Source organism: Lotus japonicus, chromosome 1 (genome assembly GCF_012489685.1).
Source record: "Lotus japonicus ecotype B-129 chromosome 1, LjGifu_v1.2".
NCBI lineage: Eukaryota > Viridiplantae > Streptophyta > Magnoliopsida > Fabales > Fabaceae > Lotus > Lotus japonicus.
The window spans coordinates 99,877,028-99,896,019 of record NC_080041.1 but is presented as its reverse complement, the minus strand read 5'-3'; the positions used below and the strand labels follow the sequence as shown (position 1 = coordinate 99,896,019).

The 18,992-nt window shown below is 38.4% G+C and overlaps 5 protein-coding genes across 5 annotated transcripts; 2 read left to right on the top strand and 3 right to left on the bottom strand.

The window, feature by feature from the left end:
* The first annotated feature begins 4,334 nt into the window (after window positions 1-4,334).
* LOC130728347 (26S proteasome non-ATPase regulatory subunit 11 homolog) lies at window positions 4,335-6,543 on the top strand. Its single transcript, XM_057579801.1, has 2 exons — window positions 4,335-4,747; window positions 5,100-6,543. Exon 2 carries the CDS (start codon window positions 5,112-5,114, stop codon window positions 6,381-6,383), a length of 1,272 nt encoding a protein of 423 aa, XP_057435784.1. The 5' UTR covers window positions 4,335-4,747; window positions 5,100-5,111; the 3' UTR covers window positions 6,384-6,543.
* Window positions 6,544-9,730: 3,187 nt separating this feature from the next.
* LOC130728346 (uncharacterized) lies at window positions 9,731-11,699 on the bottom strand. Its single transcript, XM_057579800.1, has one exon. It carries the CDS (start codon window positions 11,346-11,348, stop codon window positions 9,930-9,932), a length of 1,419 nt encoding a protein of 472 aa, XP_057435783.1. The 5' UTR covers window positions 11,349-11,699; the 3' UTR covers window positions 9,731-9,929.
* Window positions 11,700-11,796: 97 nt separating this feature from the next.
* LOC130714704 (uncharacterized) lies at window positions 11,797-12,369 on the bottom strand. Its single transcript, XM_057564634.1, has one exon. It carries the CDS (start codon window positions 12,367-12,369, stop codon window positions 11,797-11,799), a length of 573 nt encoding a protein of 190 aa, XP_057420617.1.
* Window positions 12,370-12,387: 18 nt separating this feature from the next.
* LOC130714696 (glutathione S-transferase T3-like) lies at window positions 12,388-12,945 on the bottom strand. Its single transcript, XM_057564624.1, has one exon. It carries the CDS (start codon window positions 12,943-12,945, stop codon window positions 12,388-12,390), a length of 558 nt encoding a protein of 185 aa, XP_057420607.1.
* Window positions 12,946-14,601: 1,656 nt separating this feature from the next.
* LOC130728348 (isopentenyl-diphosphate Delta-isomerase I) lies at window positions 14,602-18,139 on the top strand. The gene is made up of 6 exons (XM_057579802.1): window positions 14,602-14,918; window positions 15,656-15,711; window positions 16,083-16,174; window positions 16,995-17,097; window positions 17,199-17,336; window positions 17,584-18,139. The coding sequence occupies exons 1-6, from the start codon at window positions 14,671-14,673 to the stop codon at window positions 17,835-17,837; spliced, it is 891 nt and encodes a 296-aa protein (XP_057435785.1). The 5' UTR covers window positions 14,602-14,670; the 3' UTR covers window positions 17,838-18,139.
* Window positions 18,140-18,992: the final 853 nt, after the last annotated feature.

Sequence of the window (18,992 nt, the reverse complement as noted above, 5' to 3'; positions counted from 1 at the left end):
ATCAGCAAAATAAAGGACAAAGCAAACCCTAAATCAAACACAATTCCAACCTAGAAACCCAGAAACTTCAACTTCTTCCTCATCTTCCTCCTTAATCTCCTTCCACATAGCAAATCATACCTACCTGCAACCCACCAAAATCAGTACCAGAATCCCCTTCTTAGCCTCCAAATCACCAAAAATATAGATTCAGACCCATTCAAACCACCACTGGATCTCCTAAATCGCATCTCCATCGCTGCATCTCCAGAGCCAGACCCATTCAAACCATCGCTGGATCGCATCTCCAAACCACCACTGGATCTCCTAAATCACATCTTCATCTCCATCCTCAGTACTCCTCCTTGTAACCTCCTAAATCACATCTCCATTGCCGTTGGATCTCGTCTCTTCAGCCACCTCTGCGCCGCCTCTCCTAGCGGCTCCGCGCCGCCTCTCCCAGTGGCGGAGCTTGACCACCACCGTCGCCATTTCATGCGTGAGGCTCCATCGAACTCGCCCTGTTACAGTCCTCTTCCTCTCTCTCCTCATCCTCTCCTTTCGCTCGAAAACGACACCTCTCATGTCACATCCTTCATCGACTTTGCACTTGATGTCTGATTCCTCTTCCTCACAGTTCTGGTTGCAGGTGGGCGTGGGGTTGGGGCTCACAGATCTCTGGTTGCAGGTGGAGGAGGTTTGGGGTGAGGCCGTGAGTGGTGCTTCCAGATCTAGCATCAAGAATAGATTTGGGGGTTTTTAATGCCCAGACTGAGGATGAAGAAGAACACGGTTTTGGTTGAAGCTTTTGTTTCCTATTTTACTAAGAAAGAACACGGTTTTGGTTTCTCTAGTACCAAGCAAGCAAGGTAGAGGGAAGGATTTTAGAGAGGGGATGAAAGATTATGGTTTTTTTTTAGAGAGAGGAAGCAGATGAAGATTGTTTATTTGATTCAGATGGAGATGAACATGGGTTTAGTTTTGATGAAGATGAAGATGATTTGGGGGAAATTGATTTTGTTAATTAATTTTTGGGTTAGATTTGTTAATTATTAGTTTTATTTTTGTTAATTAAATTAAATTTTTTTGGAGAATTAATTTTTATTTTATTTTTATTTTCTTAATTTAATTTTATGATGTGTTATTTATTTTTTATTATTTTTTTAAATCCACGTAAGTATTTTTATCCTCGTCACCGATCCAAATCAGCGCTCATCGGAGCTCCGCCCTCCGGCGAGGACCTGCTTCATATGTTTTTCAAACACGAGGACTTTAAACCATATATTTTCCGGGGAGGGACTCACCTCAGACGGCGACTCAAACACAGGGACCAATTTGATAGTTAACCCTTTTTAATTATTAATTACTAATTGATTGATTAATTAATAATTTATATTTTTTTACATAAATAATTTTTTTGAGAGGAGCTGGGACATATGAATTATATAGGGAGTGGTTCAGAGATCGATTTCTGACGAGTGTAATTTATCTTTATGATATACCAAAAAAGAATGTTCATACCATAGCAATAATAATGACTAATGAGCCATGTTTTGCGAAGCTTATTTGAACTTATCTTATAGCATAAGTGCTTGTGCAAGTGTTTGAGAGAGCTTATGCAAACATCTTATGGTCATAAGCGTTTAATTAAGTTGTTTTCTCCAAACGAGGCAATTCTCTCGAGACCTAAATAACTCATTGAGTTGGTAAGTCTGTATCACCAAATCATTCTTCATATGTATGATCAAACTCTGGAACAGATGCTTAAAAACTCAGGTACCAACAATACTATTATGTTAGAGTTGTTGGTAAAAAAATAATATTATTATAACATAAGTACTAATTGTTATAGTATAAATATACCAAACTGTTAAATATTGATCCGAATTTTATGATTATACAATTTCAAAAGGGTTCAAATCGTTATTTGAGTTCAAAAGAAAATCCTTATTTTAATATTATTAGAAAAGTAATCTTTAAAGAAAAAAATAAAATAAAATGGCAGTACAGAAGTTATGCACAGCGAAGCTACTTTTTCTGTCAAAGTATCGAAGGAAAGGAGTGACTCAACCTGTACTTTACCAAACACGAGCCAAAATATCTTTTCCTCCAAATGGACAGTATTCTGATTTTTTTCAGAGTATCGTTATTGGTGCACTATGCCACCATTATCTTTCTGAAAATGACCTAATTGCTACAAACATAATATACGGTATTATACTTCAAAAAAAATATACGGTATTACTTGGGAGAAAAATAATACCGCATATTGTATTTGTGTGGTAAAATGCTGCAATTCACATTTATGTTCCACAAATTAAATTGCGGTAAATCAATTTATCTTTTGCAACTAATGACCACGACGATTTCCTTAGGTTCCTGCAACTAGATGGAAGTCACGATAAAGATTTGCTAAGTGTTGGTTGGAGGCCACTGTCGGAGGGGTATTTGAAGCTTAATGTGGATGGAAGTCATCGTGAGGAGGTGAGTGATATGGGCGGAGGTGGCCAGCTGCGTGATTCTACTGCAATTTGGTGGTTGGCTACATGACACTGACACATGGGTTGGAGGGAGTCCCGTTTCTAGTCAAGGCGGTTGCCTTGCGTGATGGACTGTTACTCACTTGGGATCGTGGGATTCGTCGGTTGCTTTGTAATTCCAATTGCATGGAGCTGGTAAATGCGTGACAACCCCTGTTCATGCTCTTGATCAGGTTCAAGGTCGTGTCCTCAGAGAGATTCGTGAAGTGTTGAACTGTAGTTGGCGTGTTGAGATTTCCTGGTGTGGCCGCGAGGGGAATGTAGCAGCGGATTGGCTAGCCAAGAGGGGATCTCTTTTGAGTGTTCTTGGTCATAGGATTGTGGATGTCCCTCCCCCTAAACTAGAGGTCCTCTTGTTGAGGGACTCCCTCCAGGCTAGGTAGTGTGGTTTCCTTTTATGTGTTATTTTCTGATGTATCAAAAAAAAAGTAGAAGTGTCATGATTATCGCATATTAGTCTACGGTATGCATGACTTTGTGTGCTACTCTTAACATGTACTCCCCCTCTCCCCGTTCATAAGGCATTTTTTGAGAGTTTTTTTGCCTCAAATTATAAGTCATTTTATAATACCAATGAAATATTTGCCTATAAAAAAAACCAATGAAATATTTAATTAACATTTAATACATTTTTTCAAAATCGTCCTCATATTTAATATACGAGAGATAGTGTGATTTTGAAGAAGATTAATCTAGATAGAGAAATTCACAGGCAATCTACGAAAGTTGATAAAAAAGTTTACCAAATTATTACTAGCAACTATTTTTCTTAATCCTAGAGAATTAGATAAAAGTGATGTATAAATTGAGACTGAATGAGTATTAACTATTAAGCATTCTATGTTGACATCATCATATTTCTATTTTGCAAAATGCAAACTAACTTGTGGTGCACAAAAAATATTTCCTCAAACTAGTTTGTCGTATTCAAATTTGTATTTAATGGGCAATCTACGAAAGTTTATAAAAAAGTTTACCAACTTACTACTAGCAACTATTTTTCTTAATTCTAAAGAATTAGATAAAAGTGATGTATAAAATTGAGACTGAAGGAGTATTACCTATTAAACATTTTATATTTACATCACCATATTTCTATTTTGCAAACTAACTCGTGGTGCACAAAAAATATTTCCAAAAACTAGTTTGTCGTATTCAAATTTGTATTTCATAAGAGATTTTCAAAATTATATTCCACAAACTTATTGCAGTGTATAAATTTATTTTCCGCAAACTAACTTGCGGTATTCAAAAAAACTCATAGCACTTCTAAAGTGCGGTAAAACAAAATTGTACAAAAAAAGAAAAAAAGAAGTGTATTTTATGATTTTTTCAAAAAAAAAAGGGCATTAAGATGTGCGAGAATGATATTAATATAATTTAAATATATCAAAATTAAGTGAAAAAATGCAGATATGATCAAGCAGTTTACACTGTATTCATTTGTCTCCTGCTCTAACTAGATGATCGACAAGAGACTTATTTCTACTTTTTTTTGTTTAGAGGTGGCACACGAAGACTTCCTCATTTCACATGTCGCTGGGGGAGATGTCCATCACATTGCATGACGTGTCTTGCTTGATGCACCTCCCGAACGTTGGAGGTTCTTTATGTTGTCAGTGATCAATTGAGAGTAGGCTGTTCTCATTTATGTCACTTTACTTGTTGCTAGGGTAGACGAGGTGTTGGCAAAGATGACATTTAACATGGGTTTGCACTTGAGGTTCCAATGGGTATGTGGTCGTTGTGTCGGGGCCGTTATAAGTTTGATTCTTATGACCTTATCATTAATATTTGCATTAATTATGATTTGAACTTTTCTTTGTTCTAGAGAAGCTCCGAGAGCATGCTGGTAGGTGCTACCTACTTCATCTTGTTGGTGTGTAGTCATTTTATTTTTTATATTTTGATGTATAGATTTATGATGATGATAGTATGATTTTTTTTTTTTATCATGAAATGAGTAGTAATGTAGTTTTATCTCTTGGAAGTTGGAACATTAACTTACCCCACTAGTGAATCCTGAAAAGGGATTGGAAATTGACTGATGAGAGTGTTGCCCAAGTCACGAACACAACTTCTCTGTCTTCTCTTTTGAGTTGTCTCTATTTTCTGTCACAAAAAAAAAAGTAAAAACCCTAATCCCATAGCCAAGAGGAAGGAGATCTTCGTCGTCCACCGTCCTCGTCGCTGTCTGCCGTCCGCTCCACCCCTTCTGCCCTGCTCCGGTAAGCCTCCTCTCCTCTCCTCTCTCAATTTCGCTGGGTAATGGGTTCGGACATGGATTGGATGGGGTTCATGTTTGATGTAAATCACTTCTGACTTCTGAGTTTTCCTTCATTTCCTTCTGATTTCATATGCATAGTTTTGTTCAATTCAATCAAGAATTTGCCTAATTTCATATGTGTATAGCTTCTGCCATGTTTGAATTTCTCTCTCAATTTGCATTGTTGTGTGTTCAGTTTCTGAAAAACTCCTGTAGCAGCTACTGTGTATGTATGAGATGATAATGATAACTTCAACTTACCAATTCATTGATAGTAATGCTAAAGTTGTTAACTTTCAATTGTTTTATCTTAGGAGTTTGAAGCCATGTCTTCATCATCTTATCTTCCTGCCACCACAGAATCAGTTGCTCTGGCATTGGAGGCCAAAGACCCATCTGATGCCATTTCCATTCTTTATCGCGTCCTCGACGATCCGTCTTCTTCACCGGAAGCTCTGCGTATGAAGGAGCAGGCCATCACAAACCTCACTGATCTTCTCAGGCAAGAGAATCGGGGAGAGGATCTGCGCGGTCTTCTCACTCAATTGAGACCTTTTTTCTCCTTGATTCCGAAGGCCAAAACTGCAAAGATTGTTAGGGGAATAATCGACTCCGTTGCTAAAATACCGGGCTCGTCTGATCTGCAAATCGCACTCTGCAAAGAAATGGTGCAGTGGACTCGTGCTGAGAAGCGTACCTTTCTCAGGCAGCGAGTTGAGGCAAGGCTTGCGGCGCTTCTCATGGAAACGAAAGAGTATTCGGAAGCTTTGACTCTTCTTTCCGGGTTGGTTAAAGAGGTTCGCAGATTAGATGACAAGCTGCTCCTTGTGGACATAGACTTGCTGGAAAGCAAGCTACACTTCTCATTAAGAAACCTTCCAAAGGCGAAAGCTGCTCTCACCGCTGCGAGAACAGCTGCTAATGCAATTTATGTGCCTCCAGCTCAACAAGGTGCCATAGATCTGCAGAGTGGGATACTTCATGCTGAGGAGAAGGATTACAAAACAGCATACAGTTATTTCTTTGAAGCTTTCGAGTCTTTCAATGCGCTCGAAGATCCCAAGGCTGTTTTTAGCTTGAAATACATGCTCTTGTGCAAGATCATGGTGAATCAAGCTGATGACGTGGGCGGAATTATCTCATCCAAAGCAGGCCTGCAATACGTTGGACCCGATTTGGATGCTATGAAAGCTGTTGCTGATGCTCATTCCAAGCGATCCCTCAAGTTATTTGAAACTGCTTTGCGTGACTACAAGGCGCAGTTGGAGGAAGACCCAATAGTTCACAGGCACCTGCAATCTCTGTATGGTACCCTTATGGAGCAGAATCTTTGTAGATTGATTGAGCCATTCTCAAGGGTTGAGATTGCACACATTGCTGAGCTTATTGAACTTCCCATTGAACATGTGGAGAGGAAGTTGTCTCAGATGATTCTGGACAAGAAGTTTGCTGGGACATTGGATCAAGGTGCTGGATGCCTCATCATATTTGATGATCCCAAGACTGATGCTATATATCCTGCAACTTTGGAGACCATTTCCAATATTGGCAAGGTCGTGGACAGTCTTTATGTTAGGTCTGCCAAGATAATGGCCTGAGCTCTCTGCCAATAATGTTGCTGTTTTTCTCAATGTTTATTAGCTTATCCTTTGTCTCCTTTCTTTTGTTTAACTCGATCTTTAAAAGGTTTTGGTGGTTTCTTCCACTTGCCTAACCTTGATTTCGTTAAAATATAATACACTTTTCTTTTGATATTAATTGTCATTTTTTTTATCTAAAATTATTTGCTATTTTGTAAAAAAATTAAGCACACTTCAATTTAAGTTTTTATTTTTATCATTATGTTTAAATATTTTCATTGAACAGATTTAGAGAGTAATAGTGAAATGAAAGAAAACAAAAAAGGTTTCACAATTCTTAACAACTCCTGTATATAAATTTTCAGGGACAAAATTTTATCATCAGGAATGTGTTGTTTGACTATGATCCACCAAAATTTTAATAGGGAGGATTGCTGTCAAAATCTATAGGCATTATATGAGAACGCAACTATAAATGAATTTAAATACTAGTACAAGGGTGTAGAACACAAATACAAGAGCAAGTGAGAAGCAAGTAGCAGAAAAACAGTGAAATACCACTGAAATCTGCTGAAAGCACCATACAAACAGCAGAAGAAAGTACTACGAGCTGATAAAACACAAAAAAGACATGTATGTACCCAAACCAACATTACAGCAACTACTATTCTACTAATATGCAAAAAACGCTTCTCTTGATACCCAAACCCAAGTGTCACCACGATGTCCAACCTTAATAGCTTCTGCAAGGCACCCTCATTTCCACGAGGTGCAATTTTAAATTTTAAATCATGGCCTTTTCTCTGAAAAAAACAAAACACGATTAGTAAAATGCACCCTCGTTTGCCACGCGAACCACGGGTGGCCGGATAGTTATTTAATGATATATAGATATGTGTATATATATATATATTATGTTTATTTAATGAATGTTATATCTCTATATATATACATATATATCATAGGGTAGAGAAACAACCTATTTCAACGTACAATAACTCAATCAGCAAAAAGGGCTGATAAAAGCTCAACTCCTATAGCAAAACCTCTCGAAAATCTTGTAGTCTGCACCACTAGGAAAAGTTCTTATTTGAAATCGCAAAATGGTGAAAGCACGACACCTGTGAAATCGAGATCCAACCTAGTCATGCAAACTAAAAGACCGTATAACACCACCGTCGTAGAGATGGGATCCAATAACCGAGGCAATCACCAAGCAAGCAACGAGGGGGACTCCATCGGGGATTAGACTGCAGCGACGAAGGCCACACAAACCTAATAAAAATAGAGCCCCACCCTAGCAGTGAAAGGCACTGCGAAACCCAAGAACCAAAGAGCAGTTTCAGATACCACAAAAGTGAGCAGAGGCGGAGAGAACGCCACCTAATCAGAACCAACATGAGACACGTCGAGCAAGAGGCAAATGGTTGAAACCCCATGAACACCAGCACGTCAAGATCCAGTCTAAGTAGCACCTTGATCTGCTCTACCTCACCAAGCAAAAGCAAAAGAAGCAAAAGGAAGCACCACCGACATCGAGCTCCAAGACGCTAAGGAACCCCAAAGCCGTCAACAAGAAAACCCAAGACCAAATTGAATTTAAATATAAATTAGATGTATTTTTTCTCGAGTAAATTTTTTAAGAAAGTGTTTTGTTGTGACTCATTCAATCATTTTCGATGAAATTAAAGTGCACTGTTCGAGAAGCCTTATGCCATGTTTTGTTCCACCTTAAAAATATAAAAGAACAGAGAACAAAACTAATATTATGTCATGTTCCATCCCGTTCAGACTGATCAACCAAACACTGCCTAAGATTTGGCTAACCCATGGAAAATCAACTAAATATTTCCCGGAGAGTGTGGAGAACAAGAGGAAACACAAAATTTACAATCACAAACATATTAAAGACTAAATTATGAAGTGAAATCAACACCCAACATTAGTAGTTGTTTTGCGCCAAATTTGTGAATAGTTATTAGTTCCACATATCATTTTCACTTAACTTTTCTTTATATTTTTCTTTTTCTGTCATACCGCACATATCATATCACTAACTTCTCTCTTTCTCTTCCTATTTACTTATGGTGTTTTTCTAAGTTTTAGGGGAACATAAGACTTTAAATTGAAGGGGAGGGGAGGGGAGAGTAAGGGAGGGAGTTAAGGGTAAACTCTTTCCTTGTTTCAAGTCCAAAACCCCAAATATGGAGGAACTATAAAATATAACTAAGAGATGATTTTGGAGGGTACTAAAAAAATTCCCAAAACCCTTCCCCCATCTTAAAAACTCACAAACAAGGGGATGATATCTTAAAAGTCTCTTCCTCTCTTTTCCCTTCCCTCACCCCAAAACTCAACGCGCAAACACATCCTTAAGTGTAAGTGGATTTAGGGTGTGAAGAAACTTTTTTTTCTTTTATTTTAAGTGCTTCTTGTGTTTTGAATCATGCTACATATGAAAGCTCATCCTCGCATAACAAATCACAATAAATTCAATGATACATTTCTTTTCTCCAAGACATGTAGTAATGGAAAGTAGTTTTGTTTAAATCAGGGACATCCATATTCTAACTAGGGTAGTTTTTGGGATAATTTTTTTTCTATGCAAAAGACTTGAATATAACTATACAAACATTGCTCAAGAGAATCACTAGTAAATCAAGTGGATTGACATATTAGTTCAACAGTTCATCCTTTAAATAAAGTCGTTGAATGTTCAATTCTCAACTTATGTAAATGAAAAAACTAATTGACTAACTTCTATCACTTAGTGCACTGTTTATAAAGTGAGTAGTTACATTATGATTAGTGATTGTAATAATACCTTGTAAAAAACTACTTATGAAATTGGGTAAAATCACCTAGGTTATGTGGTGGAATAATATTTTATATTGAATGAATCAAATGAATCTATGACCAAATAACATAAAATATGAAATTCAATCACCATACATAATTTTTTTTTTGAAATTAATCACCATACATAATTGACTTGACCAGAATGCTATAAGAGCAACTCCAATGCTTAGGCTCTTATTTGGGCTTTTATACACTATTCAGCACTATTCTACACTATTCATGTGCCACGTCAGACTTAAGAGCCTGCTAAGAGCCTGAAGCAGATTTTGCTCCAATGCATGGGCTCTTAAATTACTATTACAAGGGTCCCACTGTGTCCCACCATACAACATTAAATAATGATATTTATTTTCACCTAATTTAGATTTAAAATTTAATAGTATATCAATACTTCAACTAGAAATTAATTTAATTATTACTTATACTAATTTAATTTAAAATTAATTTTCCTAAAATTTTAAAAAAAGTACATTGTATTGAATTATAGAAATAAAAGAGAGCCAAACTTGAGAGAGAGAGCCTCATTAAAACCTTACTAGGAAAAGCCCAATTGGGATACAAGCCTAGTGAAGGAAAAAGAGTACAACAATCCCTAAGAGAGACCTTAATACATTACATTAACAAAATAAATACGAAAGGAAATACATGAGAATGAAAAATAAACAACAATACATTTGAAACGAAATACACATCAAGGCGTGAAGATTAAGTTTCATTATTATCGATTTCAGGAAGGTCCCAGATATGCTCCACCAAGTCTGCTTGAAGTTGGCGATGGATTGACTTTTCAATTTGATGTGCTCTCCTTTCCAACATATTTCTAAAAGCGGGAATAGGACCGCTTAATACTTCAGCATCCGATATGTCATTATTGACCTGCTCATAAACAAAATTACCTTTGTACGTGTTGCGCTCATCTTCAACAATCATGTTATGCAATATGATGCAAGCATAGATGATTGACTTCATGTCATTCGGATGCCACCAGCGTGATGGACCACGGACAATCGCAAACCGAGATTGGAGCACTCCGAATGCACGTTCCACGTCCTTTCTTGCTGCTTCTTGTCTTTTGGCAAACTTTTGCTTTTTTTCTCCTTGTGGCATTGGGATGGTCTTCACAAATGTACCCCACTCGGGATAGATACCGTCTGCTAGATAGTATCCCATGTGATACATTGTTTCATTCACTCTAAATTTCACCATGGGAGCAGCTCCACGCAAAACCTCATTAAACACCGGAGATTGGTTTAGCACAGTAATGTCATTATTTGAGCCTGCAATGCCAAAAAATGCATGCCAAATCCACAAGTCTTGTGATGCCACTGCTTCAAGCATGATTGTGGGTCTTCCATGATCACCTCGGGTGTATTGACCTTTCCACGCAACTGGACAATTCTTCCATTCCCAATGCATACAATCAATGGAACCTAACATACCTGGAAATCCACGAGACTCCCCCCATTGAAGTAGGCGTGTCATGTCTTCCTCGTTTGGACGCCTCAAGTATTGCCCACCAAATACTTCACACACACCTTCTACAAAATTCTTTAAGCACTCAATTGCAGTACTTTCACCAATTCTAACGTATTCATCAACACTGTCAGCAGGTGATCCATACGCTAACATACGAATAGCGGCGGTGCACTTTTGTAATGGTGATAGACCTTGTCTTCCAACTGCATCAACGGACATTAAAAAGTACGGGTTATAAGACCCAAGGGCCTCTACAATTCTGAGGAACACATGCTTTCGCATTCGAAACCTTCGTCGGAAAAGCTCTTCCGTGTATACAGGATTTTCAGAGAAGTAGTCCTTCATCAACCGCTCGTTCCCAGCTTTACGATCTCTCTTTATTACTCTTCTTGTTTTCTTGGGCCTAACGGTGTTGGCATGTTGTTGTTGTTGTTGATAGAACTCCATCTCCTGCTGCATCATATCTTCAACGAACGTGTCATTCATAAAATCCTCCACACATTCGTTGTAAAATGTGTTCCAGTCGGGTAAATTGTTTGGATCCATTATATGGCACAAATGACAAAATATTGGTGTAATTTGATAGGAGGAATACAAGATGAGAGAACGAAAGAACTGTTGAATGTTGAAATGAATGAAATATGGCATGAATAAATAAGAGAAACAACGGTTATATTCCCAACGGCTATATTCCCCAACGACTATATTCCCAACGGCTATATTCCCAACGGCTATATTACCCAACCGCTATATTCCCAACGGCTATATTTCCCAACGGCTATATTTCCCAACGGCTATATCCCCAACGGCTATATTCCCCAACCGCTATATTCCCAACGGCTATATTCCCCAACCGCTATATTCCCCAACGGCTATATTCCCCAACATTGACATAGTACTTATTACGAAATTTGAATGATAAAATTACGACATTGACAATATACTAATTAAGAAATTAGAATAACGAAATTACAACATTGATTCAGTACACATGAAGAAGCTAGAATAATAAAGTTACAACATTGATGCAATACACATTAAGAAATTGGAAGAATAAAATTACATCACTAATACACATTAAGAAACACAAGAAGATTTAAGACATTCCTAGTTCACTTAAGGCGAAAGCACGTAGTGCGTTATGCGTACGCAACTCCTCATCGTTCATTCCAGATGTGTTCTTGTTAAGGATATCCATATATGCCCGAAAGTTCTCCGCCTTCTTAAATTTGAGTTCTTCCTGTCTCAATTGCAGTTCACTTTGTTTCAGTTGTTGGTCAGCTTGTTGCAAATCTAGTTCTCTGTTCCTTATCTCCCTAAAATTTGCCATCATTTCCATTTTAGCCTTCCCCATGGCTAACACATCAGGGTGAGGAGCAAAAGATAGAGTACTTGACGCAGTATCTGTTGTTTTGGCCTTTCTCTTCTCTGCCTTCTTGCCCTTCGGGCGAGTTGTTGGTGGTGTTGCCTCATATTCGTCGCAATCAATTGATGCACTTGGGTCAGTCGATGTTCCGTCGGTGCCAGCTCCTGACTTCTTTTGTCCCCTTGAATTGGTTTTCATTGATTGTCCCTTCCACTTTGGTTCATCTTTCACCATCCGCCATACATTCTCATGTGTGAAATCTTTTTTATGGTCTACCTGAAATAGGGCATGCGCCTCAGCCATGATATCCTTCTCTGAGTGTCAACTTTTCCAAGGAGTGGTAACTTTGTTGTAGCAACCGGTAAAGAATTGAATATCTTTACTCAATTTTCCAAAACGACATTTCAGCATCTTCCCTGTCCTCGGAGGAGTGTCAAAGTCACGGTACTCATCAAATTGGTCGCGGATCCTATCCCAAAACTTTGCTGCCGTTTGATCAGTTCCCACCGTCGGATCCTTAGAAATGTTGAGCCATGATTGAACAAGAAGTAAATCGTCTTTAACCCTCCATCTGGTGCGTTTCTTTCCAGAAGATTGATCCTCATCTTCAAGATCAATATCATCTAGACCCTCGTGTTGTGTATCATCAGGCGTAGCCTCACATTGTGTATCAGAGACTTTTGAACCAGTGCTACCAGTAGGAGGGGCTTGGCTTTGAAATTGGTATTGTGGTGGATACATGGGGTATTGTGGATTTGTGAAATTTTCATCAGGGTGAAGTGGTTGGTTTTGAGATGTATATGGAAACATTTGGTACTGAGAATTATGAACATTGCCACCGGTGTGAGGCGATTGGTTTTGAGGTGGATATGAAGACATTTGGTATTGAGAATTTTGAAAATTGCCACCGGGGTGATGCGGTTGGTTTTGAGGTGGATATGGAGACATTTGGTGTTGATAATTTTGAAAATTGCCACCGGGGTGATGCGATTGGTTTTGAGGTGGATATGGAGACATTTGGTGTTGAGAAATTTGAAAATTGCCTCGGGTGTGACGCGCTTGGTTGTGAGGAGGAAATGACGGCGTAGGTCGAAACACCTGTGAAGGTTGGTTTCCTTGTTGTAACACCGGCGGAGGTTGAGAACTTTCATTGGTGGGAAGTGTTTGATCGTCCAACAAATCATAGTATTGTTGATAATGTTGGTGATCCATTTTGAATTGATGTGTAAAATGATGAAGTGCACACTATATATAATGTATAAAAGCTGAAAATGGGAGAGAAACGGTCTGATAACCGGCCAAACCAGTCAGACAACCTAAAACGGTTAAAAAACCGGCTCCAGCCGGTCAAAACCGGTCTGAAACCGGTCCACAACGGGAGGGTGACCTGCTGCAGGTCACCCTCTATATAAACCCATAAAGAGCCCCATTTGTGAACCCTAGCCGCCTCTCCCCCTCCCCCCCCTCGAAACCCTCTTCTCCTCCCCTCTTCTCTTCTTCTTCTTCTCCTCCCCTCTTCTCTTCTCTTCTTCTTCTTCTCCCCTCTGAAACCCAACCCACCTCTGCAACCCCACCACCACCACTGAAACCCAACCCACCGAAAGCCTCTTCTTCTTCTTCTCCTCCCCTCTTCTCTTCTTCTCCCCTGCCTCCTCGAAACCCCCTTCCCTTCTTCTCCCCTCTTCTCTTCTTCTTCTTCTCCCCTCTGAAACCCAACCCACCTCTGCAACCCCACCACCACCACTGAAACCCAACCCACCGAAACCCAACCTCACCACTGAAACCCAAAACCCACCTCACCACCACTGAAACCCAAAACCCACCTCACCCCCACCGAAACCCAACCCACATCACCGCCTCAAACACCCACCACCACAGCCAAAATCCACCTCACCGCCCCCAAATCGACTTACCACCACCCAAATCGGAGCCACCAGATCAGATCAGGGGAAAGGAAGCCCCTTTTCGCACATTCAAGTCTCCCTTTCAACAAGATCGGACATGCAAGGCTCAGAATTTTTTTTTTTCCTATGTAAATATCAGTTGCAGTGTAAAAGTTTGATTTTGGTTGTAAAGTTTGGATTTTTTTTTAAAAAAATTGATTTTGGTTTTGTTCTTGTGTTAGTTTATTTCAAATCTGTTCTTCTTCTTCTTCCCTTCTACCGTTTCTTCCCTCTGAAAGTAGTTGATGAGGAGCATGTGAGAGAAAATAATCGTTTTTTAATATAAGAGCTCATTAAGCAGGAGCTCTTGCAGAAGAGCCTATGGACTGTAGCTAAGAGCTTTAAGGCTCTCTCCAATGCAGGGAAAAAATAAGAGCCGGCTCTTAGCAACTCCAGCTGGCCTAAGAGCCCAGCGTTGGAGTTGCTCTAACTAGGTACATAAGGTATCATTGACAATGAAGTGATCGTACAATGACTATGTCTATCTTAATTTTGTTGTTGACAATATGCTTATAATCTATAAGACCAAAAACTAAACTATATATTAAAATGAGTAGCTAGGTAGCTAGCTAAAATAAACAGCATTGATTAAATAAAATCGTAGTGACAAATCACAAATAGTGCCAAACATAACATCCCAACGGTTGATAAAGGACTGAAAATGGCGAAGGCCTTGATCGGCGTGACGCTGAGCCAGCAAGTGTTGTTTAAAAGGAGCAATTCCATTCTCTCTTCTTCTTCATCTTTCAGATCTCGTTCTCTTCCTTCGCTTTTCTTCTCTCCGGTGAAGAACCACAACCACAACCCTCTCGTCGCGTCTCTCTCTTCCCACACCGCCATGGGTCAAACTCCCACCGCCGCTGATGCCGGCATGGACGCCGTCCAGCGCCGCCTCATGTTCGACGACGAGTCGGTTCCCTTCTTCTTCAATCTTCATCTTATTTATTTATCATTTGTTTATTTATTCAGCTCTCATTTCGTTGACCGAGTTTCTGTCTACAATTTCAAAATCGATGCGCGGTTTGCTTGATTAATCATGTTTTATTGTAGAGAAATCGTTACATTCTTCAATTTACATTAGTTTATCTGTGTAGCTTTAATTTTGGGAAATTTTCTGTATCCCTACAACATGTTAGAAGGTTCAATCAGGCTAATTTGCTGGTTTTTACTCTGACATTGAGTCTATTTGACACAGGTGCTGCAGTTTCTGCCATTGACAATCATGAATTGGTTCATGATTGAACTTTTATTTGTAGCTTAGGATTTTTTGTTTGTTCATATAAATTTTTAGCTCTGCAGATTTATTTTAGTTATTTTGGAATAATGATTTCAGAAAAATGAGATTTTAACTATCTGGGGTGTTTTGTATTGGGATGTGGCTTTTCTTTCTTGAGGTTGTTCATGTATAATTTTTCTGTGATAAGGTTGCTATCAAGTGAGCTTGTTAAGATGTATCATTATCCATCCTTTGTTTGATTAAAAATGATTGTGATTTTGACTTACTAAAGTTTTTTGGGGGGATATTTTCTTGCTTGTGGATTTTATGTTGACATTTTAATGTTGTGACGTCCGCTTACACTTATGCATAATTTATTTCTTCATCTTGTCTGGAATTGGTAATTGATTTGATTTCGGGACTTCTGCAGATGCATTTTAGTGGATGAGAATGACCGTGTGGTTGGTCATGACAGCAAATACAATTGTAAGTGGGCTTTCCTGTTTGAAATCTTATTTAGTTTGCAATTTGCAGATATTCAAACATTTTGTGTTAAAATAATTGTTGTTGGTGGTGTTATTATTATTGTTATTGGGAACTTAGAATGCCTAATAACTCGTATTGTTCTGCAAATAAAAATTTATATATACCTCAGTAGTAGATTTGAGCAAAAATTGATATGTGCCACCTGAGTAAAATGCCCATTTCTGGTGCTTCTGTGGATTTTCCAAGATTGATCTTGGGAAAATGGAGTTTTGTATTCAGATCTGCTTCCCCCTCCCCCCTGTTGTTACTGTTATTCTGGTCCTCCATAGTCTGCATTGTTTTCATTATATTGAGCTTCAACAATTTTATAGGTCACTTGATGGAAAAGATTGAATCTGAAAATTTGCTGCATAGAGCTTTCAGTGTATTCCTGTTCAACTCAAAGTATGAGTTACTTCTTCAGGTATGTATTTCTTTATATTTTGCTGACCTCATAAGCATGTGGTTTTTGTCTTGTTTTAATTTGATCGTTTTCATTCCTGAAACGTTGAGCATATCTTTTTTTGATACAAAGCTTTTGAAGAAAAGAAAAACAACAAGCAATAAGAAAGAAACCCCCCCCCCGGAAACTAGGTTCTAACAAATGTGCTAGGTTACTGGATCTGAATTGGAACAGGAATGAAGAAGAAAGAACGAATAGAGAATTCTTTTTATCTAGTAAACTACTAAACTTATTTTCTCTCTGGATCAGTGGAATCCAAGGAGAGAAGATTCTGAGTGCTTACAAAAATATCTAGGATTGTGACCAACTGCCTTCCCTTACATTCTCTATTTGTAGAGCGCTAACTAATTAGCTACTCTTACAGCTTTACTAACAAGGCCTGCTCTTGACTAATAATACCTAACTAACAGGGACTGGCCTACTTGCTTCCATGACCCATGTGACATCAGCTTCCCTAATTGGGGCCTGTTCCTAACAAATTGGAACCCCCTTTACTGTCTCACATCTTCATCGTTGTGATTAAATTTCTTATCTGAATGGAAATCAGAGGGCTAGGACCTAGTGCTCCATACTCAACCCTGATAACAATTTCATTATGACTTGTATATTGCTCTATTTAAATATGAGAAACATTGTGACCCCCCCACCCCCCAAACACCTTCCTGGGCCATGGTTGACTATTTGGTGAAAATATTTCTTTGATGCGTGCCAGTTTTCAAGTTTTAGACTCTTGATTTTAATTTGGTATATTGACTGAGATTCTGTGTTCTTCATGGTGAAGCAACGATCTGCAACAAAGGTGACATTTCCTCTTGTGTGGACAAACACCTGCTGCAGCCATCCACTGCACCGTGAATCTGAGCTTATTGAGGAGAATTCCCTTGGTATATACTATACTATGCACCTTGCATATATGTTAAAATGACTATAATATACTTTGTCATTGCTGCTTTTTGTTAATTTTTCTTCCCGCTGGTACTACCAGGAGTAAGAAATGCAGCTCAGAGGAAGCTTTTTGATGAGCTTGGCATTCCTGCTGAAGATGTACCAGTTGATCAGTTCACCCCATTGGGCCGCATACTTTACAAGGCACCTTCTGATGGCAAATGGGGAGAGCATGAACGTAAGTCACTTCAATTGGTTTCTAGTTTTACAGCAAGCTGATTCTTTTGTTTAAGTATCCAACTAGGATTGATTCACGGTAATTTTGGTTATTCAAACACAAATCAGGGTATGTACTATTGCGGGTAGTTTGTTCTGGGGGCATAGGTGGTCTTATCTTATCTGCTGATATTGCCACTACTGATCTTAATTTCATTATTTCTTTTGATAGAATTAACAAGTTCTCTTTTTCCTCTCCTTCGTTGCAGTGGATTATCTGCTGTTTATTGTGCGGGATGTTAACGTTCATCCAAACCCTGATGAAGTGGCTGATATCAAGTATGTGAACCGTGAAGAGTTGAAGGAGCTGTTGAGGAAAGCTGATGCAGGTGAGGGAGGTTTGAAGCTGTCCCCTTGGTTCAGACTAGTTGTGGACAATTTCTTGTTCAAATGGTGGGATCATGTTGAGCGAGGGACTCTGGGGGAGGTTATTGACATGAAGACAATTCACAAGTTGACATAAAATCTGAGAGCTTGCAGCATGTCATTAAGGGTAAATTGTTTTACTAGCAAATAAAAATAAATTGGATCTGATTGTGAAGCATATTTGTAGTAGCGGCTATTATGATCTCATTTATCCGTTCTGTTGTTTGATAATAGCCAGAACATTAATGTCTGGGTGTATCTTAGAACTTAGAAGAGTTTTATTGTCCAGCTTAGGATTTAAGTTCTCAATGAGACCCCTTTGGGGTTGTGTTTCAAAGTTTAAAGTTCTGAAATTTTAAAAAAATAATATTAGTTCTCAGTTATATTTTTCTCTTTTAATTTGTGTGGTTTCCGATTTAAAAAGTTGTGGTTAGCTTTATCAATTCACTGGTGTTGTCACTGATGTTAGACATCTACTACTAATGCTATTGCTAACCATCATGAGCCACCCTCACGGCCAACCGTTTCCTTTGCTGATATATATTGGTTACGATGCTGATTGAATTTAAGTCTCTCTTCTTGTTTCTCATCATTAAAAAAATATCACATCAGATCAAATTTTGAAGTAAATGAAAGGTTTATAAAATGTATCCTTTATTTTAAATTTAGAGAAGGACATGATACTTTTTTTGTTAAGAAAGTATTATTTTTTTGGTTACAAAGGAAGAGAAATAAAAAGTTGTTTAAATAGAAGATATGACATGGTCAAAGAAAAAAATATTTTGCAAGTTCTGTCTTCCTGCAATGACCGTTTCCAAGACCTGACTTTAAAGTAAAATGGAAGATGATTTTCTTAGAAATTCAATGATGCTACACATTGAGAGCAACATTGGTGAAAAAAGTACAATGTTGATACAAGAACCTCTCAATTCAGTACTATAACAGTTCTATATTATAGTATGTCTAATATGTTTTTATTATATAATACGTGATATTTTGTTTAGACTCCTAGTGAAAAAAAATATCATAGGTACCTTCATGCTTGATGCTCCGCCTCCAATTGTGAAAAATCTTAGGTGGGGTGGTGGTAGTAGTGGCGGTAGCAGTTAAGGGTGCAAAGGAATTATGAAGTATATTAGATGCACAATAGTGGTGGCGATGAAGCACATGGTGGCAATGGTGGTTGAGGGTGCCTTGCTAGTGTTAATGGTAGAGGGTGCCTAATGTTGGGATGGTAGTAGATAGCAGTGTG

What these genes read in the sequence shown, in the direction of transcription:
- LOC130728347 (XM_057579801.1), top strand. Translation starts at nt 5,112, where the DNA reads ATGTCTTCATCATCTTATCTTCCTGCCACCACAGAATCAGTTGCTCTG.
- LOC130728348 (XM_057579802.1), top strand. Translation starts at nt 14,671, where the DNA reads ATGGCGAAGGCCTTGATCGGCGTGACGCTGAGCCAGCAAGTGTTGTTT. An exon ending in TCATGACAGCAAATACAATT is followed by an intron (nt 15,712 to 16,082) that starts GTAAGTGGGCTT and finishes ACAATTTTATAG; the next exon opens with GTCACTTGATGGAAAAGATT. An exon ending in TATTGAGGAGAATTCCCTTG is followed by an intron (nt 17,098 to 17,198) that starts GTATATACTATA and finishes TGGTACTACCAG; the next exon opens with GAGTAAGAAATGCAGCTCAG.
- LOC130714696 (XM_057564624.1), bottom strand. Translation starts at nt 12,945, where the DNA reads ATGTCTTCATATCCACCTCAAAACCAATCGCCTCACACCGGTGGCAAT.
- LOC130728346 (XM_057579800.1), bottom strand. Translation starts at nt 11,348, where the DNA reads ATGCCATATTTCATTCATTTCAACATTCAACAGTTCTTTCGTTCTCTC.
- LOC130714704 (XM_057564634.1), bottom strand. Translation starts at nt 12,369, where the DNA reads ATGGCTGAGGCGCATGCCCTATTTCAGGTAGACCATAAAAAAGATTTC.